The sequence below is a fragment of the Indicator indicator genome, chromosome 7, assembly GCF_027791375.1.
Source record: "Indicator indicator isolate 239-I01 chromosome 7, UM_Iind_1.1, whole genome shotgun sequence".
NCBI classification, from domain to species: Eukaryota; Metazoa; Chordata; class Aves; order Piciformes; family Indicatoridae; genus Indicator; species Indicator indicator.
The window spans coordinates 16321509-16347971 of record NC_072016.1 but is presented as its reverse complement, the minus strand read 5'-3'; the positions used below and the strand labels follow the sequence as shown (position 1 = coordinate 16347971).

The following is a 26463-nucleotide window of genomic DNA, read 5'->3' as shown; positions in this document are numbered from 1 at the left end:
CTCTTCATCCCATTTATATTAAAATTTCTTTTAAAAGAAAAGGTGCAGATATTTTGGGTTGTTTCCTTTATGAGGTAGATGGCACTTTCATATAAATAGTGTAAGTCAGAAATTAAGTTGGCTCTGAGCTTGCAACAAGCACTGTACCACTGACTGCTAAAGTCAATTATTAAGTTATGAATATGAAATAATTCCTCATTTTAAAAGAGAAACAGCAAGTCTTTGAAAGGAGAGTAGTGGCTGAGTGCACAGACAGGTGCCTTCCCTTGACGAAAGTCAGCGGAATTCTGGCTTTAGCCTCCAGACACCTTCACCATTTGGGCTCCTGTGGAAGGTGCAGAGATTACGGAGCAGTTCTCTGAAGACGCAGGAGTGCGCTGCAGGCAGTTTGGACTCAAATTCGTGCAGCAGTTCCTGAGTGCTCGCCTCGCCGTTCCCACGGGCCTGGAACGCGATGAAGTTACGCACGCTCACGAGCAGCTCATCGTATTCTGTTGAGCACGGGGCTACGGTGGGTGCTTGCTGATGATTCTCATCTCCCTCATTCCCTGTCTGCTGTGGCGAAAGAAGGTGGTTTCTTGCTTTCATCTTAGCTAATAAAGATGAAGAGTCTAGTGCGCTGGATGATGATTCTCCAGATTTCCCATCAAAGTGCCCATTGGAACTACCCTTCTTTACATTTTCTTTCTTTATTGTATCTGCATCCTGCAAATAAACACACAGACTATGGAGAAAGTTGGATTTTGAGGTCCACAGAATCTCTTAAACAAAATATGCCTGCTGTTTAGACTTAAACAACAAACCTGAACACTCAGAAGTTAATCATCTGCAATACAAAATAAAGAGAACTTCTGGTCTCAACTTTAGAACATCAGAAGCAAAAGTAAAACTTTGCTGATTTTGAGACAGATAATCAAAACATGCTGTAATTTGCGACTGTTTTATCTAATAAGACTTCAGCGACTGCTCTATCAAAACATAAAAAGTCAAATTAGTGGCTAACTAAAAATTCTGTAATTCTGCATAATTGTATAACAAATGGGCATGAGACATCTACAGTATAAATCAGATTTGTTGCATAAATCAGAGCATTTCATATATATCAGCTATTACAAGAGAAATGTTAGTTTGTGTCTCTTACCTTGCACTTCTTTGCAGGTGATGCACAAGTAGAAGGTGAAGAAAGCAGCCTGGAGTTTCTTCTTTGACCAAATCGACTCCTAGAAAACCACAAAAGAATTAACACCATATAACACCCTCCTCAAAATGATTAGGATAGTTTTGCCAAAAACACTGACTGGGTTTGCATTTTAGGGTTCTCAAGAGCCCTCTGCCAGACTCTCTTCTCTACTGTGCAACAATAATGCTTTCTTTGTATTTTGGAATGGACTTTGTAGGCTTGTAATATGCCTTTGCATCTTGATTAAATATAAACTGTGAAAATTCCACTTTGATATATGTTACTGTGAATATCAAGTGCCAAGAAAGGATAAATCCGTAGCATTTTAAGGAACTCTTGTTTTTGGAAACGCGGTGTGAGGACTGAACTTACTTTATCCCTGATGGTGCACCTGAAAGACCACTCACACCTGTCCAGGTCGGCACACCAGAAGCAGCTCCTAAACACCGCTGTCGAGAGACTTTTAAGGCTCTTAAGGCGTCCTGGGCCACTCTGCTTGCTTCTGCTTCCACCAGCACATGATCTGAACTGGAAGCTTCCATAATGACATCATGCTTCATAACACTGTGCACCCCTAAAAAACAGAAGTTACATGAGAAGGTGAAAGAGGACATTTGTTAATTTACATGGTTATCTGTAAAATTAAATTTTCACTCTTTCAGTGAATGCCAAAATCACATTTTTCCTTTTTCAGGTTGATAACATTCAGTACTTCAGTATCGTAATTTCTAATAAGAGAATCCCCTTCTAGCAAGCAATCAATTTGACAGCAAACCACTTCTGGTGCACTGACTGGGTCATTATTCACAACAGACTTGGCAATTATGTATGGAAATTGATCACTTCTATTGGTAGGGGCAGGGTAGACAGAAGTGAAACCCTTGTGTAAATTAAAGTTTGTTACAGCCTTATTTATAGAAGAAACACTGCACTGCTTCTATATCCAGAAGTGTTTCTGGAAGGCTGCAGATTTCTCTGAAATGTTTGTGTCAAGGTAATTAGAACATTCATAACTGAAGCATTTCAATGATGTTTCATTTTAATGTTTCACTACAGTAACAGAACAGATAAAACACATTTTGTACTGTAGCACCAGAACAACAGAGCTGCTCCTTCCTGCACTTGCATGTTTGATACCGCTTTGTTTCGATGTCTGACACTTCTGAGCAGCCAAGTATCAGTGGTTACCTGATTTTTTGAAAAGCTTCTCCAAGACATAATCATCATTTTGCTTTGAGTCCTCCTCCTTCTCTTCACTGTTCTCCCTTTGGTATTGCTTTTGTTTCACTAGATGAGGAATGCGCTCTCCTTCAAATTTGGCATCCTTGTGATGTTTCTTCCTAGACTTATCTTTGTGGCTCTCATGTTGCAGCATATCCACCCTGTGCTTTGTTTTTGAGGTACATTTGGAATGATTATCTAATTGCCCATCTTCAGGTTTAGCAGCCTGCTTTTCCCCAGAGCCAGCTGCACCACATGTAAGACTAAAATCTCCCTTGACATTTGCATTAGCAGCTTCATGTACTTCATCAGCCACCATGGCATTCACACATTCGGCATTCTCTGAAGACCCTGCATCACCTGGCAATGACTGGGCCACAGATTTCCCAGCTCCTTCCAAGCTTTCCTCCTTGTTTTTATTCAATAAGTTTATATTAGTAGCAGCTTGTGTATTATCTTTTGTATAGCTATTTTGGTCAAAGGCTTCCAAATTTCCTTTGGTTTCTTCACTTGCCTCTATCTCTTCAGTAGAAGAATTTGTCATGTGGGTGGTTGTGTAGGGACTGGATGACTTGCTGTACTTATTTGCGCTGCTTTCTGTAAGATGGGTATCACCTTCAGAAGTGTCATTATCAGGTGGCTTTTCAAGCTTTCGTTTCAATTGGCGCTTTGGGACTTGAACATCTGAACCAGTACCTGAGGGATGAATGAAATTAGTATCCGTTTATCAAACACTTCAAGCTTTTATTCTTCCTTTAAACAAACAGAAAAATGTGTACCTGCAAAAATTGCACTTGTTTCTGTCCCTTGAGACACATCTGGGCTGCTCAGAGTAAAAAGCTCATAAAGATCATTGGACTTGAAAAAACGCCTCTGCTTAGGGTCTTTCAGCACTCTGTTTGTTAAAAACTGTTTGAAAATTTGTCTAAAAGAGAAAAAAAAAGTACTTAGTGCATGCAACAAATGTTACCTGTGTTAAAGTACAGAATGCAGTACTTCAACAGAAAAACGCCTAAGTACAAATGTTACCCTGTCAAACAGTTAAGTAGTGGGAAGATCATGTTATTTTCCAAAAGAAATCTTGAGTTAGTAACTTGCAATCAACTCCATAACACAACAAGCAGCTACCATCCTGCAGCATCTCTTAACTAAATAATAAATAACTTCACAGCTAGAAGTTTTTCTTTTCCATTAAAATGGAAAAGATAGAATATATTACAATGAAATGACCAGAAAGCTCCTGAAAGAAAAGTACAATTCATGTCAAACTGCTAACATTTTGACAGTTTGTTTAGTTGGAGGAATCAAAACCATTGCAGTAGCTCAGTCTTATGGCGATAACTGGATGACAACCACTGAAAAAAGAAAATGACACTCGTGACTGAGAGGAAGGGTAAGAAAAGCTCCTTTGCAGAGGACTAAAAGGAACAGATCTAGGGGAGAGCTAAACTGAAAGAAGTCTTCTAGTATCTGTACATTTACTTCTATGCCATGTTTGTATTACATATCTTTTGATTGTAAGTTCTAGGCACTGTTTTCCTATACAAAACCCACATTCCTAAATTATGCTGGAAATCAGTTCTCAAGAAGTGCTTTTACCATGGTTTTGGCTCTGCTGGCATTGAAAAGGGAAACTACTTTTAAATCCAATTGACAAAAAACATGTTTAAACATAGGTCCCAGCTACTGTAGTATACCCATAAGAAGACTTTAAAAGTTTTTAAGAATTAACTGAGCTTCATAGCTTTCTGCAAGGATGATCACAATTGGTAGGGAAGAAAATACAGGCAAAGAGAAAAGTCAACTTGCTTAAAGTTCAAAGTGTAGGGGCACTGTTCTAGAAATAACTGAATTTCTGATGGCTGTCCTGACCCTTAGAGCCCACTTCCCCTGATGTGGTCAGTGTTATTTAAACGCTCAAGTATGCCAGAGGGACACAAGCCAACCAGCAGCGGATGCTTTGCGTCCATGTGGTAAAACAGATTAAACAAAGGCACTCAGTTAGTGCCTTTCATTATTTAGAGCTTTTCATTCATCTGTGTTTTCAAAGAGGATATTCCAGTTCTAAAAAGTAATGCCTAGAGAAAGGATTCCCATGTACATTCATTTGGAATTCATGTGAGTGGAGCTAACTACTGAGAAAACTGACAAGAGAAAGCAAACTAAAAACATTTAATGGATTTCAAGATATGAGCACTTTAAGACTTCAGCTACATTTTGGAATAAATAACATGAATATGACTGGTAGTTTTTGGGATTTAATTCTCTCACTTTGGAATGACTTGGGAATAAAGTTGAATTGGGTACCACATACATCTTTATATATCCTAAAGACAGTGTAAAGAACTTGCTGATTTCAATTTTCATTTCAGACTTGTTGAGTCTTATCTTCTGAGTAAGGTGCTCATTTTTTCCTATCTATATGGCTCATACTCTCTCATTTACAGTGAATTCTGGATGGAACAGATATTTAGCTTCTGGGTCTTTGAGCTAGAGCTGCAGCTCTAGCTAGATTCCCTGCAGCTGGAAAACTAATACTAGAAGGCTTGTTTCTCAGCAGAAATTTTAAAAAGTTTTCCATGACATGTCCCCAAGGTTGAAGGTTACAGGTCATGCAGGCACAGGCATTGTCACTGTTACATCACTGGAGATTGGCTACAAACATTTTCTTGGTTGCATTCAAGCAATCATTCTGACTGACCTGTGGTAGATCTTCTCTTCAATAGTACCTGCGGTGAGAAGTCTATACACAGTCACCTGTTTCTTTTGGCCTATTCTCCAAGCACGTTCTCGAGCCTGGAACACAGAAGGTGGTTACCAGACATTAGCCTTAGGCATGTGTTTGACAGAGCTATCAATAGTGCTGTTTCAAACCTAGTTTGGACATTGAACAGACAGTTCAAGAAGTTCCACAGCTGTGGTACAGCATTTGGACAAGTTAGCTGGAGAGGGAGACAATTTAGAAAGTTTGCATGTAGAGAAAGCCAAGTCTCCAATTGTACTAAGAAATCTACGCCAAAAAAAAAATTATCTCAAAACGAAAGAATTGTTAAAATTGAAACTCATATCTAGGATATGTACTTCATATAGACGTACTCCAAAAGGGATCTATTTCACAAAAGATCTTTAATATGCAACTCTCTTTTGATCTTTTCTTCTTTTTCTTAACCGAAAGCTTTCCTACAAACACCTTGAACCAACTGTTGAAAAACAGACCACTCTACATCAGACTACATACTTCCATAATAATTTTTTGCTCTCAAAGATGTAAGCCCCATATACTGCTAAGGGATCTGATAAACCAGACTCTCACTGCACCATCAGATAAAGCACAACTTCATAAAGGTACTTAAATGGCTTAACAGTTTCTAAGCTTTTTCTAGCTACACATACCATTTAGTGACAAAACCAATTTAAACAGTGCTTGTCCTCCTTTTCTTACCCTGCATTGCTGTCATGAATGGTCACATCTGTTCAAGAGCTTGCACAACTCTACTCTCTCTTCAGAAATGTCTAGTTAATTTATTAGAAAAAACCAAAACAAACAAACCACACATAGCCCAGGCCATTTCATCTGTTTGCTTGGCCTACACTCTAAACAGGCTATATGAATCAACAACACTGCAGAGTGGCAGGGTATTACAGCATAAAGGGGATGTGGTGGGAGCCTCTTAGATCAGCTTCACCACAAGAGTAATCATAATGTGGAACCACACCCTAAGCACCTATTGCTGGGAACAGTGACTTAGGAAGGAGTGACACAGTGGTTTAACACTATTTGAGGAGATAAATGTCACTCTGTCTTCATCTCTATTTCAACCTAGCTGGTAAATAGAATGTAATGAACCAGACTCACCTGTGTGTCAGTACTGGGATTCCAGTCAGGATCATAAATAATTACCCGGTCAGCACCAGTCAAGTTAACTCCAATACCACCAACACGAGTTGTTAGAAGAAAAATAAATATGGATTTGTCCTACAGCATGAGAATTTAAAAAGCAAAAAAAAAATAAAAAACAAGAATTGCCACAGTACAAGATAGCTTTTTTTATTATTATTTTTTTAACTTCCCAGATTCTTTTATTGGCATCTTTTGCAAAGGGAATCAAGTAAAGGAATACATTTCCTCATTTGCCCAATACGTCTTTCGACAAATAAAAGTAGTTTTGATCTAAATTTCATTTACTGTTGTCCCACAAAATGTCTTTTCCCCCTTTTCAAATGTGTTTTTCCTCTCTTGGCAGAAAACTCAAGCGTGAAAAAAATGATCACCTTTTTCCCCTGTTTTACAAAGTAGCTTCATTTGACTGTACTCCCCAGTTTTGTGTCTCAAATCTGAACAACTATCCTTAATAACAGACCAAAAAGGAATGCAAGAACTCAACCATACTCACTAATAAGCATTGGCATGTAGGGTGCAACATCTCACCTCATTGTATCTTGTTATAAGGGGCTGTCTGGAAGCTATTGTTGTGGTACCGTCCATCCTGAGGTAGGAATAGTTTCTGTCTCTCACAAATACTTCAAGTATTTGCAGCATCTGTTGTGAAATCCAGACATGAAGATTGGGCAACTCTCTGATCAAGTCATCAGAATTTGAGACTAACTGCAGTGCCAATCAAACAAACAAGATGACAACTGAAAACTGGTTAAGATTAAATGAGTAAAAACTCATTATTTTACTGCTGAATGTACGAGTGGAATGTTTGTGCTTGTTTTGAAAATCCAGAGTCATGGTCTCAAGACAATTAACCAGATAAATGGTGCATCATTCCAAGGGAATCCACAAAAGCAAGACAAAATTGTGAATACTTAAGGAAAACAAATGAAGGTCACTGTCTGTGATACAGGCCCAAAGCACACAATTCTGAGGATTAGATATGGATGTGCACCAAACAGAGCAAGCAACTGACTACCAATTCTATCCTGAAACTACATAGTGGGGACAATATATGTATCACCACTACTTCAGCCTGGCATTACATAGGTATAACTGGTACAACCTTTCACCCAGTACAGTGAATTTGGGCAACACTGTCACAACGCCATGTCATCCCGGTACAGCTTACTGAACCTGAGAACGGGTCTCCAATTATTCCCAAAACAGTCATTTTTTTAAAGATTTTTTTTTTGTTTGCTTGTTTTCAAGATGATGTTAATTTTCTGAAAAGGACTATAGAAAAAGTGGTTCTAATTACAAGTCTTGTTGGGACACAGACACACATTTTTAGTTTTAATGATAACTAAACTTAAAAGCAATTAGCTCATCTTACCTGTCTTGACTGAGTAAAAAACAACACTCTGTGACCTTGCTTGTGCCATATTTTCAGCAAGGATTCTACCACTATCATTTTTCCAGAACGTTTCCAATATCCAAACTGATCTGTTTCCTCCACCTCAGCATCTGGTACACCTTTCAAAATCTTGGGACCACCAGAGAAGAGGTCAGGGTGGTTGCAAATCTTTCTCAAAGCCACAAGTCCTGAGAAAATCTAAAGAATACGGAAGAAAAATATTTTTATTTTGTTGGCAAATAATTGTATCTATGTAGGTTGTGGTTGAGAAAAATAACCCGCAATGGATGAATCCAGTCATCATTAAGAAGTTAATTTGTAATAGTGTTTTGCTCTTTAGGGAAGCCAATTGATGCTAATACTCATTTCATGGAAAGTTTTAGGGAAAACTGGTACAAGAGAAGATCAATGAAATTTTACATGTGAGCCTGTTCTGGTGACAGTGTTAAGAGAGTTCTGCAGCAATCCAATTCCCACATTATCAAAACCAGTTCCTAGATGTAACTCACAGTCAATTTTTTCCTATTTAAAAGGAAATTATTGTGTTCATCCTTCCAGGTCCTGCCTGTTTGTATTAACTTAAGATGGACCTCGAGGACAGCAAGTATACCCAGCAGAATGTGTGGTAACAAAGAACAGATAAGCAAACATATTTGAACAAACACAGGAAGCTGAAAATTACCATTTTGGATGCTATGTTAGAAGGGGGTTGTTCAGTTATTAATTAAAAAAAAACCCTACAACTGTTACTTACTCTTCTGATACAATGGACACTCATACAAATGAACTAGCTTGAAACAGCAAATCTTCTATCGCTACAAGTTGGATGAGCATGCTCATAATTTATGGTTTGTTTGTACAATGGGTTTGTTGTTTTTCAGCTGGGATTCATTGCTGCAACCACAAAACGTCTAATAAAAGCATTTATTGACATTTATTGGTCAGAATTTTCAGAATTCTAGCAAATACGATAGCCCATTCTGTAACATAAATTTGTGCAGATGGTCTTGTACAAGCCATCTCTTCAAGATCAACCTCCTTAGAATAATTTTTATCAGGGTATCTAAAATGGCTAGGCACTTGAAAAAATCTTGCCCACTATACCTTCGTAAGATCTGGATAAATTAAAAAGTCGAAACAGTGATAAGGTCAATATCTGCCTTCAATGGTACTGCAACACATGTGGCTCTGCTGACTATGTAACTAACTGGAGCTACTGGGGGTAAGGGGAGAAGGGATTTCACAGTACCCAAGACAAGGAAATGTGGTAAAATTACACATTATAACCAAGATATATTGTTTTCCCTCTTACATACAATAGATCTATATCCTGCAGCTAATATATGAGTGACAAACATCCATTTGACTTTTGTATGTATGCAGTGGAGCAGATTAATGCACTGTAGGAGTCACAGGGAATAGACCTCCTCACATATTGTGAGGACAGAGGCAAAAGACGTTGAAGTGACTACCAAGACAACAAGAACGATGCTTGCTACTTGTTGTGCTCTATCTTAAGACTGTGTGAAATCATCAACTGTTCTCACACCTGAAATGTACTTGTAGGACAAATTAGTCTTTTCCTTTGGTTCACTTCTGCAACAGGCTAACAGCATGCATAGTTATCTACAGCAGGTCATACAACAAGCCGTAATTTGTTGCTAAGAACAGAAACACACTGCAAAGCCCATTCCATTGCTACTTTTATCTGGCCTTGCCACTATGAATGGAACACTAACTTTACATACTCCATGGAACTTTTCTGAGGGAAAAAAAAAAAAAGAGCAAACATCCATAAAAGCAGAACTAAGATCAGCTTATTTGCTTCCCTTTCTGCTCAGAATCCAGACAGAAGAATGCAAAGATCAGTCCATGATTTATCCATCAAATTCTGCTTGTCATTAACCTTAAATAATGCCAACCTGCATTTCTCCATTGAGAATCTGGTAAACTTCTTTAGAGTTGATGAAATTTTGATAGACTTGACGCTGCTCATCTGTCAAACGGCAAAAGAGGACCTACCAAAACAAACAAAACAAATTGCTCAAGGCCAAGCTGTAAACTCCAAGGAAGTTTTACAATGTGCTACAAAGAATCTTCAGAGATGTCTGACAAACTGAAATACTAAGTTAAAAGACACTGCATAGAAATTATTAGGAAACAAAAAAGCCCTGAATTTTTATAGAATGAACCTAATCATTAAGATGGGTTTTCATGAGTTTTTCTGTGTTCCTTCCCAGTTCTTATTTCACCCCCCTCAAATTGCTTTGGTTTTGGAAATGCTGCCATTTTCTAGTTTTTAATGAGGTAACTGCAACATTAGCATTCTCTTAAAGCTATGTTTATAGCAAATGCTTTCCATTGTGTATCTGTTATGTCCCTTAAAGCTTCCAAATTCTTATTACTTCATGGGAAGGTTAGCACATGTAATTTGTTCTCTCATTAGCCTCTGAATGTGGGCATATAATGGTTTTTCAGATGGTCTTACAGGCTTGAATAGAATAAACACACTTCCTTGCACTCTGCAAGGCAGCAAACATTATGCCATAAGTCAAACTTATGTAGTGCCCTGTGACTGACAAGAACGAAAATCAAGTTTGTTTAATCTGTTTATGATTGTGTTCTTTACAGTAAGTAGCCCAGATTCTTTAAAGTATATAGAAATTAAAGATTTGATTAAAAAAAGACAATAGAGTGCAGAGCAGAAACTGAGTGAGGCCCACTCATTTACTCAATACCTTGCAGCACTGTCTTAAAAAGGCTAGCATGTCCACTTCACATTCAGAGGGAGGAGACAGGAAGGAAAAGACAACTACTGAAATACCGAAAGCTGAGTGGCAAAGGAATCTAATAATTACTACAAGGAATGTCAGTGGTTTTCATAATCTTTTCAACCTCCTCTACTTTGAATCAAAGTATTTCCTAAAATTTCCACCTCTTTGTAGAGCAAAAGGGTTTTAAATCAAATGGTAGTATTTTGGGAGTTCATAAGAATGTACAGGCCCAGGTGGCTTGCAGTATTAACAACTGCCATCAAGTATTTCTCTACTGTTTGCTGCCCAAATTAACCTTTTGAAAGCAGGAAGTTATGTAAAAATGTTCAGGAGATGCACACCACCGGAGACACTCCATGGACAATTTATTTGTATGCACCTGAGATGTAGGAGGACAGTACTAAGCAGACCTGACTACATTTCATAGATCCTTTGTTTTTTACGTGAGAGTGCAATTGTAGAGACCCTGAAAGAATATGGCTATTTAATACTCAGAACCCAGGGGAAAAGAACATGCAACTTGAAAGTTCTACATCTTCTCTTCAGTTAAAATAGCATTTCATCTGCTATTAGCACAAATTATTTCCAAATCTCCATGAAGACTGGATTTTGGGGAGAGAGAGGGTTCAGATTTAGTAGTAAAGATAAACAAACCTGTTCATTTTTATCTGGAAGTGAAACGCTCATTTTCACATCAGCCTTCATTCGTCTCAGCAAATAGGGGTTTATAGTGTCCCGTAACACACAGGCACATTTGTATGCAGTTTTTACCTGAAAAAGGAAGAGAAAGCATTAAGTCGTGTTTCAGTTCTTGATGTTCATTTCAGCAACAAGCAAAATTCTTTAATTAGTAATAGGAAAATCCTACTAAAATCAGATGGTTTATGATTTATATGGATCTACAGTTACATATTCAACATAACATGAAATACAGTAAAATTCATGTTAGCAACAGTAATATTGAATAAGTAAATCTTCCTCAGATACCATTATTTATCTTTCCCAATTTAGTGGACTTAAAAAGAGACCAGAAATGAGACACTTCTTTTAGAAACCAATCCAGGAAGCAAGTATAAATTTGCACAGAACCAAAATCCTCATGGAAAAACTGCTAATACACACAGTGAAGATCAAAAAAGGAGCCTGCAGCAATGGTAGTTGCCAGACAATAAATGAAGATTAGTGCCCACTTGAGACTATTATAAAAAAAAAAAATCAGTACAAGAAAATCCTCATGATCACAGAAACTAAAGGTCACTCTGGCCTTAAGTGGAGCATATGGTTCTATAATGGGTAATGGATGTGTGAGATGGGTATTAACTGCACATAATGGCTAAAAATACCTTAATTTCTCTTAAAGCAAAGCATATAATAAATTATTGATATGTAAAAAACAGATTGCCTGTCCAATTTAGTAACTTACTAAGCTTTAGACAATAGAAGAACTTAAAACTCTAAAAGAAAATTAAACTTTAGAAATATATGTAGGTAAAACATTAGAAAGAATATTTATAAAGATACAAGTTTGGTAGCATTTATATGAAATTTAGTCTGCAGACTATGCAGATAGTTTATCAGCTAATTTAAAAGCTATTTAAGAAGTCATAAATACTGAGAACTACAACTAAAGACTAATAGAAATACTTATTGAAAGTAATATGCAAATAATTTTTTGCTTTCAAAATTAAATGGTTTATCTACTTTTAGACTTCCAATATTTACTTTAGCTTTTTAAAAGTACAACAGTTTTCAGTTTCATTTTAAGGATTTATCTACTGCTTGATACCAAACAGAAAAATACAAGATCAGTCACCTCCTACCACAATTTATTTATGTTTATATCAAGCAATACTTCTAATGATTTAATCTTCAGGGTTTCTGAGAAAAAAACCTTTGCATTTAAGCTATACCCTTGTATAAATGAAACAGTCTAATTTAGTCAAACGCTTCTTTTTACATGCAGCAATAAAGCACATAGACAACTCTCTTTGGGGTTATTCTCTAGAACATACAGAATGAAGTATATTAAAAGTCAGTTTAGAAACAATGTAACAGTTTTCTTCAAGCAAAGTGATATTTTTGATGCATTTACCTGGACAGGAGAAGCATTCGCATATCCTCCCATGGTTATTGGAACAGAAAATTGCTCCATGAACACAGGTAGTGTTCCCAATTTGCCTGGGAACACAAAGTCAAAGAGGGACCAGAGCTCCTTTAGGTTATTTTGCATAGGGGAGCCAGACAAGATGATTCGATGGGGTGTACGGAACTATTAATAGAAAACACAAAACCAAAAGAAAGTTATTTTCATGGTTCATGGTGTAACTTGCCTACTGCCTCAGGGGATATTCAATTTCACCACCAATGAATTCTCATTTTAAAATATGTGGCCACATACTACTGAAATAGACAGCTTTCTGCAATACATTGTCCATAAACTGTTAACAGAAAATGAACACCAGCAAACTAACACTTGTCCCTAATGGTTAATTACTACACTATTTAAAAGCTCTGATTTTGTTTCTGTACCATCTCTCTTTAAATTTACTGCTGTAAACTCATTTAAAAAATGTTAAATAAATAAATGAAATAGTCAAATACAGACCATTGTGATTTATGCTTTTATTCTTTATTAATAGTCAAACATATTTTTATGATAAAGTAATATATAGTCTATTAGATTTTGGTACCTCTGCCTAGAGTGGTTGAAACTTTTATTCTTATTTTTTAAACGCAGTACCTGCTTGCATGCAAGTGTGACTGCAGCATTTGGATTTCGGATTTTGTGACCCTCGTCCAGAATCACATAATGCCAGTCGTAGCTGTGGATGTTATCCTGCATCAGTCGAATGTATGAATAAGATGTAATTAAAATTCCGTGGCAGGAAGCAATTTCATGAATTAGTTTTGCCTAAAAAGGAAGAAATGCATGCTGTCAGTAACCATGAGACAGAAAACTGAGACCTGCTGAACTACAGGCTTGCTCTCCAAGACACATATAAAAAGTTTTGAAAAAGCAGATATGTTTTCTTCGCAAAGTAAATTTTAAGTACGGGCAAGATTTTGATTATGATTCTTAGCTTGTCTGTAAAAGAATAAAGCACTTGAATACTGTGTTATAACAGAAGCATGGTCAGAAGGAAACAGTAACTGAGTTTTGGTGTTGTCTTTTTTTTGTTTTGGTGTTCTTTCTCTCCTCACCATCCCCCCCTGCTCCCTGGTGTTTTTTGTTGTTGCTTTGTTTGTTTTTTTTTGTTTATGTGGCTGTTTTTTAAAGAAACAATGAAACAAAATTTCATTACAGTAACCAGTTTCTTCAAGTTTTCCTATATTCATCACAGAAACTCAGCTTTGTGTACTATATGCAAGATCTAGAACATTAGATGAAAATGAAACAAAAACCGGGAGGGGAAAAAAAAAAATCACAAAAATCTATTTGATTTATCCTAAATTCTGGCCAACCTTTCTCCTTAATAGGATTAATACATTTCTTATTAATCTTCCAATTTTGTGCTTCTCTTGTAAGCTGTATACTTTCCCAAGTTTTTACTAGCCTTTATAGCTGTAAATTATATAGAGCAGGCACAGTCTACATCACACATTCCACAGCATCACAGTATATAAGGTTCATCTTTCTTGCATTTATCATACACATAAATGTGGAAGATTTAAACAGAAGATGATGGGCTGGGGTAGCAATTCTGGATGAAACAAACATACCCAATGTAAAAGAAAAAATGCAGGACCACCACTGAATTTGTTAAAGACAAAACTCTTGCTACTAGAAGTGCCCTTAAGAATGTAATAACAAAAAACCCCCAACAACACAGAACAAAGCAAAACAACTTAGCAAAAAGAAAATGGAAAAACCCATCTCAAAGACTTGGATAGTGTTAAAAATCTACAATCTCTTACTACAAAATTTCTTACACACCATCCAAGATTCAAAAAGCTCTCCTGCACTCAAGAATTTCTACTTTCTGATTATTATCACCCAACACATTATTTAATGTGGACATCATGATTCTCAAGAGAATATGTAATCTTTAGAACAATTTGTATTACAGGCAAAGTAGGATTTCTAGGCAGGCATGGACATGCAAACCTTAATTTTACCTGGTACATTATCCATAGTCCACAACCCTGTCTTAGAGTCTCAGCAATGGCCTATCATAGAATATTGTAGACATCACTACCCAAACACTTAAGACAAATCATCTCGGGCGATTTCAAATTAAAAGCTTGTAAAATATGTAACCTCTCCTAGTTTTTGCAATTAATAGGGTATGTCTGCAATTAGCCTGACTTACAGAATGCTACACTGTTGTCATTAAAAGATGTTTTGTGAAAGTGCTGCTGTTATTATGGAGGCTCAAGAGACCAATCCCTCCTAGAGGGCAAACAGTGGACTAGTAGAAAACAACAGCCATAAATCACGTTGTCAGGTAGCAGAGAGAACAGAAGTGAAACACAGGCACATGAAGGCCATTCACTGTAAACACACCATAGCAGAATCCTAGTCAGGATTTACCGAACCTGTAATTAATTAAAGTTTCCTTCAAGCTAAATTTTTAATAAAAAGGATTTGTGCTGACAATGAAGAAATACAACACCACAATTTTATCAACTCACACAACAGATATTAATGCTCATTTTACTGCATTGGGTACTTTCTCAGTCACTGCCTTCGCTTTAGTTGCAGCTCTTGGAATAATTTAAAATATTTTAAAATGTGATAACAGATTTAATATTGGGTGCACACTATTGGCTGTGGCATTTCTGAATTTATGTTATTTTATAATATATTCTTTAAGTCACAATTCCTGTTTAGTGTGATTCAGGCATAGGTTTTTTTCTTTGGTGTTTTTTTCCTTTGGTTGTTTTTTCCCCCCCTTTTTCCCCTCAGGAAATACACTCTAATGAAGTATTTCAGGGCATGCACTATTAAACTGAAAAAAACAAACCAAACCAAACCTCAAACTGGTTAAGACACACAAATCCTACAAATGCCAAAAGATTATACAGCAGTTACCTGGCTTTGAAATTTAAAACTTAGGCCTTTAAAATATGCTAATGAATAGATGAATATGGGAGTAGACTGAATAATTCTGATCTTGCAGTTCTGTTCAGCATAGTATTTCAGGTCTTTACAATTCAAGGACAGCATTTTCTCCTCACTTAGGGTGGTAAGTTTATTGTGTTGCCTTGTCTTCACTGGGATACTGCAACATACAAAGACTGGAAGATTTTTGGTAAGTACTCTATTTTATGGATAAAATATTTATGATTTATTCTAACGCACCTCTAAGTGAAAGTTTATTTCCCATTAGTACCTTGCTGTAGCTACAATATTTTTTTTCCTAAAGGAAAAATTTTTTTGAAGGACAATTTTTTTGACTGATGCTTACAGAAATGATGCTTATCTGAAGAACTAGACTAGTGATAGCTACAAAACTCTCTAAACGCCTTTAAGGCAAGTGTGAACTTGAGAGATAATATCTAGTCACACAACCACATATCACTTGTGTATTGAAAATGCATTCTTCAGCAGGCTTATCACTTCTCATAACTATCCATTAAGCCCAGAGATCCATAAATCCAACCTATAAAACCTCTTTATTATTTCCCCGCCCCCAACAAAACAATATAAATGGCACCATGAAGAGGCTTCAAAAGAACACATTACAATGTTTAATAATGTAAAAGTTGCAATAAGAAGAGCTAAAGTACTTACTACATATTTAACAAGAATGCTACTTTTGTAGCGTGATACTGAGTTTGGTCCTTAAGTCAGAAATAATGCTTTAGGCTAAAACAGAGGTTCCATATGCACTCATGCCAGTAACTGCAACCTCTGCTGCTTATTTGCTTTACACACGTAGCTTGAATAGTCTTCTGTAAAGGTAAAAGGTCTAAGAGCTTCAGTGTCCAAAGTCATCTCCAAATAGGTGGCTCTACAGGTGCAAGTATCATGAACTGAGTGTTACTTCTGAGGGCTTTGTCCAGCATTTGACCAGAAAAGGGAAGGTAGTTAAAAATGGCATATTATTACTACCAGAAAAGATTGTTAAGCATAATGATACCTGCTCTAAAGATCAAGAAATTAAAGTTTCTGCCTTCATCTTAAAAAATAACAGCCATCTTCCATAGGCAGTATTTTCAAGCAGAATAATCAAAGCTCATGTTGCCTCTCACATTGTGTGATTTACAAATACTCATGTGCCATCTTTTCAAAGAACAGAATAAACTCTTTCTACAGCAGGCTTTTTTCTTATGCTTACAGAGGTCTCTTTTGTCCCTTATCTTCTGTTCTATGCCATAAGTAAACTGGTATTTGATAAACTACATTAGATTTCTTATTTATTTTCTCTCATGCTTGGAGGTCTCAAAGCACTTCATCCTTCCAAGTCACTTTAAGCTACATGAGATTAGTGTAAACTATAGTATGGGTTATCAAACACTGGAACAGGATATCCCCAGAGAGGTGACTGAATCACCATCCCTGGAGGTGTTTAAAAGACTCATAAGATGTGGTGTCAAGAGACATGGTTTAGCACCATGCTTGGTAGATTTAGATAACGGTTGGACTTGATCTTAAAAGTCTTTTCCAACCAAAACAATTCTATCATACTTTGATTTTATGTTAATAGCATAAGACAGCACCACAGGACACATTTAACCACAAATGCTGTACCTTGTACAAACTGAAAGCTGACTTCACAGGTGAAGACTACCACTCAAAACTTTTTCCTACTGCTTCCACTTTAAGCACATTTATCGCCACAGAAGCAGGAAATAATAGTAGTACACATTCCCCTCCCCCCATGTTTTACTTATCGTCCAAATTATTCTCATTTACTTTATGATCAACTGTCATATGCTAACAGAACAACAGGCAAATTCTGGAACTCTCAGTTCTGTGCAATATTGAGATCACAGGTGCAGAGCAACTTGGCTTTTTGCCATATAACATTAATCTCAAATTAACAAATGTAAGTTCTTATGCAGTCTAACGTCAATTTTCTTATTTATTTCTTAAACCTTGTGCTGGAGCATATGGGTAGCATGGTCCCTCAATGAGTAATATAAAGTTAATATGTGCAAAAACAGTCTTCTGTAATGCCATAGGTTATCAGGAGATGGAATTGTCATGAGATCAGCACTAAAATGTTCACAGAAAGAAGGTATAATGAAAAGAAATTCTCGGCAGAAGTAAACCACCTGGCCTATACTTAATATGATATATTTGGCATACAAATGTTATTTAAGCTAATAAATTAGAATAGAATCAAGAAGGTTGGAAGAGACCTCAAAGATCATCGAGTCCAACCTGTCACCCTAAACCTCATGACTAGCTAAACCATGGCACCAAGTGCCACGTCCAATCCCCTCTTGAACACCTCCAGGGATGGTGACTCCACCACCTCCCTGGGCAGCACATTCCAATGGCCAACCACTCTCTCTGTGAAGAACTTTCTCCTCACCTCCAGCCTAAACCTCCCCTGGCGCACCTTGAGACTGTGTCCTCTTGTTCTGGTGCTGGTTGCCTGGGAGAAGAGACCAACCCCATCCTGGCTACAACCTCCCTTCAGGTAGTTGTAGACAGCAATGAGGTCTCCCCTGAGCCTTCTCCTTTCCAGGCTAAACAGTCCCAGCTCCCTCAGCCTCTCCTTATAGGGCTTGTGCTCAAGGCCTCTCCCCAGCCTCGTTGCCCTTCTCTGGACATGCTCCAGCAATTCAACATCTTTCCTAAACTGAGGGGCCCAGAACTGGACACAGTACTCAAGGTGTGGCCTAACCAGTGCTGTGTACAGGGGTACAATGACCTCCCTGCTCCTGCTGGCCACACTATTCCTGATGCAGGCCAGGATGCCATTGGCTCTCTTGGCCACCTGGGCACACTGCTGGCTCATGTTCAGGTGGCTGTCGACCAGTACCCCCAGGTCCCTTTCCACCTGGCTGCTCTCCAGCCACTCTGACCCCAGCCTGTAGCTCTGCATGGGGTTGTTGTGGCCGAAGTGCAGCACCCAGCACTTGGACTTGTTGAATGCCATCATGTTGGACTCTGCCCATCTGTCCAGCCTGTCAAGGTCCCTCTGCAGAGCCCTTCTACCTTCTAACAGATCAACACCTGCTCCCAGCTTGGTGTCATCTGCAAATTTACTGATGATGGACTCAATTCCCTCATCCAGATCATCAATAAAGATATTGAACAGGATGGGGCCCAGCACTGATCCCTGGGGGACACCACTAGTGACAGGTCTCCAACTGGAAGTGGCACCATTCACCACCACTCTCTGGGCCCAGCCCTCCAGCCAGTTCCTAACCCAGCTCAGAGTGCTGCTGTCCAAGCCACAAGCTGCCAGTTTGGCCAAGAGTGTGCTGTGGGGGACAGTGTCAAAGGCCTTGCTGAAGTCCAGGTAGACTACATCAACAGCCTGCCCCACATCCACCAGGCTGGTCACCTGATCATAGAAGGAGATCAGGTTGGTCAGGCAGGACCTGCCCTTCCTAAATCCATGTTGGCTGGGCCTGATTCCTTGGCTATCCTTCAGGTATGCAGTGATTGCCCCCAAGACAATCTGCTCCATGATTTTCCCTGGCACTGAGGTCAGGCTGACAGGCCTGTAGTTCCCAGGTTCTTCTGTTTGTCCCTTCTTGTGGATGGGTGTCACATTAGCCAGTTTCCAGTCTTCTGGGACCTCTCCAGTGAGCCAGGACTGGTGGAAAATGATGGACAGAGGCTTGGCCAGCTCATCTGCCAGCTCTTTCAGCACCCTAGGATGAATCCCATCAGGTCCCATGGACTTGTGAATATCCAAGTGACTCAACAAGTCTCGAACTAATTCCACATGGATTTCAGGAGTACAACACTGCTCCTTGACCCCATCAACCAGCTCAGGAGGCCAGTTATCCTGAAGTCCTCCTGCCTTACTGTTGAAAATGGAGGCAAAGAAGGTATTTAGAATCTCAGCCTTCTCCTCATCCTTAGTTACAATGTTACCCTCCACGTCCAGTAAAGAGTGGAGGCTCCTCTTGCCCCTCTTTTTAGCATTAATATATTTATAAAAATGCTTTTTGTTGTCTTTCACAGAAGCAGCCAGTTTAATTTCTAACTGTGCTTTTGCCTCTCTAATTTTTCTTCTACATGATCTAACAACATCCTTAAACATATCACTAGTTGCCTCCCCCCCTTTCCAAAGGTGATAAACCCTCTTTTTTTCCCTTAAATCCTTCAGGAGCTGCTTGCTCATCCAGGCCGGTCGTCTTCCCCGCCGGCTCGTCTTACGGCATGTGGGAACTGCCAGTTCCTGTGCCTTTAAGAGCTCCTGTTTGAAGTAGGTCCAACCATCCTGGACCCCTTTGTTCTTAAGGGCTGTTACCCAGGGAACTTTCTGAATAAGTAGTAGTAAACTTTTCTTGCAGGTGTAAGAACAAGAAGAATGGAAAGTTTTTGCATTTGTTTTGTTATTGTTGTTTTTTCTTCAATCATAAGCATGCTATTCTCTAATTAAGAGGTATCTGGGGAAAAATGTGCATGAGGTGAAGACTACATCAGCAGCGACATGTTTAAAGAATCCTGTTACACCTCTCACAACAATGAGGCATTATGGCAGAATTAGAGTACTGAACCTACCTAAAGTGATCATATGGTATCCAAATTGCTTAATTTTAAGTTGTTGGGTAGGCATTTGTGGGAGGACAATAGAAAGGTGATGTCCTGAAAGCCTGACTATTCCTGCAGATGGAAAAATTTCAGCCAGTCTGTCAAGTGCATTAATTAACAAATACCCCAAAATAAGCACACGCGATTTAATTTAGGAAGACATGAGAACATGTTATTGAGGGCAATAGACTTTTAGGGGTTGAAAACATACCGAGTTAATTGAACAACAGGAAGCTATTAGCACATTAGAGCCTGCCATGTGTTTTTTGCCATATACGGCGACTGCGTCAATTACCTCTGAATACATTTAATCAAGTGCAATTAAGCACCGTATTATTGTAATGTTATTACAAGAAATTCAACAAATATTTAAAGAGAAGTTTAAAAATGCTTGGCTGAATCCTGAAAATCCATTTAAACTAAGGGAAAACAAAACCTGAAGTTTTCCTTGCTTTCTTCCTGCAAGGTACCAAGGATGGAAACTTCAGATGTCAGACTTGTCAACTTAAGAAACGGAATAAGAACACACATATTAAGAGAATGGCCAAGAACATTAAGTCAGAAAAGGCACTGCTTGGAAAAAAAGAAAATTAACAAAGTAACACTGTCATTGAAGGTGGTATGAACTGACACACTGACCAACTGAAGAGAAATTGCCCGTGCAAACAAAACATATTTAACATGACACCAATGACACTGATGCATGGAAGTGTAAGGAAAGAATGCAATGTACTAGAAGCATATTATCAGATGTACAAGCAATCTAGTCATGAACTTCTAGCATGGGCTACAATACAAGCAAAGCTCAAGCAAGAGGCATGTTACTATGTTTAATGTGTTCAGGCAGTTTTAGACTATATCATCATAATACAAATTTAATCCTTGTCATCCCCTTTTTATGTCTAGTTTTCTTACACATCTACAGAAGACACTGAACTTTTTGTTCTTTTAAAACAATCACAAAAAGAGCACAATCTTGCACAGAAACATTCAGTAACAGAGGATTATTATTTTTAGCTAGGACACCAAAAAAGAGAAGAAAAAAAAAAGGGGGGAAATAAAAAAGAAAAAAGAGAAGCTTCTAGAATTACAAAATGGATATCAACCATTACCTTCTTGTTGGTATAAGAACCAGTTTCGTGGAGAATGGCGACTCTAAACGGAGGCCACCAAGTATGGAACTCTTTTACCCACTGATGCATCACAGTAGTTGGACAAACAATCACTGTTGGACCCAATCCCTGGTACCTAAAATGAAAAATTCCAGAAAAAAACCCCAACAACCTTTAACATGAAATAAGTACTCTCTATAAAGTGGCTCATTAAATTACACATACTTAAATGAAACACTTTATAGTTCAAGTGGATTATGAGAGCTATGCAAATTAATTGGAACTTTGTTTTTCTGGAAATCTGTTTTATAAAGGAAGAGGAAAAAGGTACTGCTATGAGAACCTATCAACTGAACTGTTAATGGATGCATCTATCAAGACAAACACAAAAATAGAAAAGCTGCAAACAATAAGGCATAAGGGAACTTCCTCCTGTAGTAATACAAATCAGGTTTGGGTGACTGCTACTTCTATAAGAGAACAGAAATCATTAACCAACAACTATTTTATTACTTCTATTAAAAAGAATGTGTAGCTAGAGTCTCACAAATGGATTTGCACACAGGTGTTCTGCTTCTTGTTGGTAATATACTGCACAATTACCACCATAATTTACAGATAAAACAAGGGCTCTAAAGCAGCAGAATATATCAGCCATGCAAGTTAAGGTCTGAGCTGGTCTTAAACTGTCTCATAAGTTTCTTAATCATATGATTATTTCTGAGAATTACTGAGGATGTCTTCTGTATCTCTTAACCTCTTAAGGTTAAGAACAGGGGGGAAAAAAAAATCTCTGGCACAACAGTCAAACAAGAAATATTACCATCAAAAACACACACAATCATATGGGAAATACACTAAGTAGCAGTTACTAGTAGGTATTTTTCTAATATATTTCCTCTCTAAAAAAACAGAGCAAAATGACTTTGCAAAGAAAAGCAGTAACTATAGTTTTCACACAGTCACCTGTGTCTGGTTGATTGTGCACTATTCAAGTGGTAGTAAATAAAACAATTCAAAAGATCACAGTAGACTTTCAAGATCACATATGCATATAGCAATAAAGGATTTCCCAGACACGAGCAATACCCTTCTTTCTGACATTAAGAATTAATATTCTTTATTAAAAACTTACATACACATAGAATAACAACCTGGATGGTGCTTGTCTCTTTCATTGTGAAAATGTATTATGTAACAACCTTGCATAAGCCATTTAAAAAGCTCCCAGCAACCCAAAGGGAAGCAATAAGTCGGAGATGAAAAAAAATAGCTTCAACTATGCTAGAAAGCAAAATAACCATTGCTACTGCTCTTAAAAATATCTATAGAAAGAATGTCAACTTTCCCAGAACACGTTTCTCATTCTTCATGGGTAGTGATAAATTACCTGTTTATTCTCCTAGTCTGTATCAAACAAGATAACATATGAGGTTTATCCTGTTTGGTTTTTCCCCCCTCTGAGTTTGCACAGAGAGTTCACACTTCCTTTCATCAGTTGCCAGAAAATCCACTCCCCCAAAACTCAGTTGTGTGAAGTCTCTTCTGTGTCTATCCACTGTCCACTAGCCAACATTTTATTCTTCTCTTGAGAGTTTTTATTTATTTATATAAAAGAGTAATCTAACTTCTTCCAGTCTGTGTTGTGGTGTTTCACAAAACTAGACAAATCACACGCTTCTGGTTTCTGCACTTATGAGGCATCCTTCATTCTCCAGATCACTGCAATAGATTTGCTCTGCTGCCCATCCAATCTATATTTGTTTTCCTTGAAAAAAGGTGACACAAATAGTATTCCAAACCAAAGACTTACTGGTGCCTTGTACCAGGATATTAGTACTGCCCTACTTCCTACACCAAGTATATTGTCATAGTGTCTTCTATCCCTTTTTCACAGTTGCATTATACTAATAGCTTATAGCTTACTAATATCATACATGATCAATATGCCCAAATCTCTTTCTTCTTCTGTGCTTCTGGTTTATAAAACCCAAATTCACAGCAGGTATCCTTTATTAGTTCGTATTTAATTCGACGTGATTAGAATTGCAAATAAGATCTATTCCTGCAACTTACTACCAAGGAAGCTGTAGTCATACTGTATTTATAATCTTCAAGTACTCAAAAAATTAGCAGAGGAAAGTGTGTTGGATTAAAACCAACTCTATTCCCAAGACCTGACAAATTATGCCTTCAAAATGAAACTAAATCCTAGTGAAAATAAAAGAATACGGTAGCAAGAGCAACACAGATTTTCTGGGGCAATGAACTTTTACCTATGTAAACACCATGGAAATGAATCTCACTGTCAGTCACAGTAGAGACTGATCCTCCATGTTTAATGTGTATGATCATATCTCAGCATCTTGAAGAGCATGGATGAGTAAATAATCACTGTATAAACTTTATGGCGCAGCTTCTCATCTGATCTCTCAGATGAACAAAGCCTGTAGTAAAAGGTAACATCTTTGTTATGCAAAATTATGCATCTGGAGACAAGAAAAACTTGTCAACTCTCAAAGGAAAAGGTCAACAGATTTCAACCTAGATACAGTCTAGATTACAAATGGGTTACTTGATGTTTGCTGTTGCTATGTTTCTTTTCTTGTGAAGGAACCATTGGTTTGAAAGCTGGTGTTTGTTCCAACTATTTCAGCTTGTCTAACTTCTCCTTTCCATAAATCTAGTTTCTCTTATATCCCTACATCAACATTATAACCTTACATGCAACATTTCTGACATCTCAGCATGACATTTGGTTTTCCCCAGCTGTATGGCTAAGTCACTGTTAGAAATGAGGCATTTTAATGTTTTTTTTACTAGCTACCCTCTATGTAACAAGTAGTTCTTTAGCTAGTCTTCAGGCTCTTTTATACACAGCAGAACACTGGAATCAAAAGCGAAACAGAAGGAAATTTCTATTTTGTTGATACTCAAAATATTTAGCTTTATTTTCTATCACTGGAATTTTCTGCAAAAGTATTCTTTAAAATAAGGTGAATAGAAATTGTTTCCTTCCATGGAATTACTATAATGATGGACTTAATGACAGCCAAAAAAAAGAGAAACTGAGCAAATAATTTTATATACATAAAGAACACTGCGACTTAGGCATGCAATTGTATTTTGACCTTTTCAAAGTTTTATTGTAGGTTCACCACAGTATCTTAGGTCTTAAGCTGTAACTGTGCAATAATGTCAAGAGATGATCACGGAGGATTTCCATCAACTCAGTGGCCCTCCAGCAGGGGCAGGGAATATACCTACACTAAATATAGATGTACGGTAGCACCCTTAAATCAGGCAGCCATACCAAAGTCAATCAACTGCTCTCAGTGATGGAGGACCTGAAGTTTTTTACATAAATGCTACAGTAGAAAGCAACTGGAGAAGAGATATTCATATTCTCTCCTTTAAACATTATTCATGTACAGGCTGAACAGAATTTAAATATGTCTCTATATAAAGGTCATGATTTTTGTTTAGTACAGTACTATGATATTTACTTAATTGAATGTAGAATTTTACATCAGTTAAACAGGCCAACAGAAATAGAAAAATCAGATAGTATTCACGCATTCATTTGTAAATCCAAGGACACCAAAAAAATACCCTTTCCAGGAATTTCACCTATGAAAAACGAATTTTAAAGCATTGTTCAGTAACAACAAAGCACAAAAGATCTTGTAAGAAAGGCCAGTAACTCGGACAGTTTTGAAAAGCAACAACAGCAATGAAAAAAGGCAGATGGGAATGCCTCTGTGTAAGTTACTACTATTTTTTTGGCATGGGTAATTCCCCTGCTGATCAGAAACTCTACCTTTCATTGCAAATCAGCTTGCTACTTTCTGTAAAGCATTTACCTGGTGGCTTGCCAGAACAAATATTTTAATGTAAAATTTAATAAATGGAACTGAAGGTATTGCATCCAATTTAAAATTCCATATTGTGTAAACTATTGATATTAACGTAATTGAGTTTGTAAACAATCCATTTGTGGAAGCTAACCTTAGACACTGTATTGACCCAAAATATCTAGTGTGGCTCATCTGCAAAATGAGGCATCAATGCCTGGAATTCATTAAAAGTGTTACATGTTTAATTTTTCCTGCCCTACAGCTCCATTGTCTCGTAAAATTTTTCCTTTGATGTCCCCCACTAAAAGAATTAAAGGAATATTGTAATTGAAATGTCATTAATAATTCACAGGACCCTCCTCCACCAGCAATACATCTGATGAAATATTAATTGAGCTCCACAGACTGACAGTCTGCAGAGGAGCACTTGCCTGTAATTTGAACCACGAGTCCTGATCTTGCTGTAGCTCAGACCTGCCAAGAAGGCAATTATCTGGATGGTCTTGCCCAATCCCATCTCATCTCCCAGAATTCCTCCTGCCTGCTGGCAATGCAATTCCCAGAGCCACCTAACACCTGTCTGCTGGTACCTAAAACAAGGAAAAAGAAGATGGCAAATGTTTGATAATACAGATCATAACAGAAAGTACTCATGAATTAATCATTTGGCAAGGACAAACCAGGACATTATACTAGTTACAGAACATGCTGGATGTGTGTTTTACATGAGTGCTGTATTTTCTATGTCATACATTTTTGATGCACTCACACATTACATGTGACTTTCGTTCTTTATGAAACACTAAAACATTTCTAATTAAATTGACAGTCATAGTAATTAGCGAGTATTTTATTTAATGTATATTTTAAGTGTTAAAAGCAACTTGGAAGGCTGCTCTAATGAGGCATCATCTTTTGAAAGTAGACTACATGTAGTAAATCGTATTATTTAGAATATATGCCTTGAACTGAAGGAAAAGCTAGACTTGTAAGGGGTACAACCTTTATACTCCACTGTGAAAACTGATCACATCTGCCAGAGCATGCTTTCTTTTTACATAAATTCGTTTAATAACATTCAGTCTCTTCCAGCAAGGAAAAAAAGCCAACCAAGGCAAAACGTTTTGGAAGGCAAAACAATAGAAACTATTCCAGTGAATGGGATGCAGCACAGCATTATTACATGGTTGTATCAGGGCAGTTTCTACTCCAGTCATTCAGAGGAAATTTTAAAAGCTACAATGCAAAATACATTCCAGTTGAAAAGAGTAGACTAGAAAGCAAGATTTGCAATGACAAGCTAAAAAGGTGGAGATAAGATGCTGGACTTTTGAATGGCTTTAGGATGTGTTACTTTA

General features: G+C 37.6%; 1 protein-coding gene across 1 annotated transcript in view; it reads right to left on the bottom strand.

The window, feature by feature from the left end:
• Nucleotides 1-276: 276 nt before the first annotated feature.
• The window catches only part of ERCC6 (ERCC excision repair 6, chromatin remodeling factor), a 46285-nt gene continuing 20098 nt past the window's right edge, over nt 277-26463 (bottom strand). The window contains exons 7-21 of the mRNA XM_054382191.1: nt 25537-25695; nt 21249-21384; nt 13210-13380; nt 12562-12738; nt 11124-11240; nt 9618-9713; nt 7675-7893; nt 6831-6941; nt 6258-6377; nt 5103-5197; nt 3181-3326; nt 2369-3097; nt 1553-1754; nt 1142-1220; nt 277-705 (exon numbers count right to left, since the gene is read on the bottom strand). Of these exons, the coding sequence (XP_054238166.1) occupies nt 277-705; nt 1142-1220; nt 1553-1754; nt 2369-3097; nt 3181-3326; nt 5103-5197; nt 6258-6377; nt 6831-6941; nt 7675-7893; nt 9618-9713; nt 11124-11240; nt 12562-12738; nt 13210-13380; nt 21249-21384; nt 25537-25695 (2986 nt within the window). The remainder of the gene's footprint in view (nt 706-1141; nt 1221-1552; nt 1755-2368; nt 3098-3180; nt 3327-5102; nt 5198-6257; nt 6378-6830; nt 6942-7674; nt 7894-9617; nt 9714-11123; nt 11241-12561; nt 12739-13209; nt 13381-21248; nt 21385-25536; nt 25696-26463) is intronic.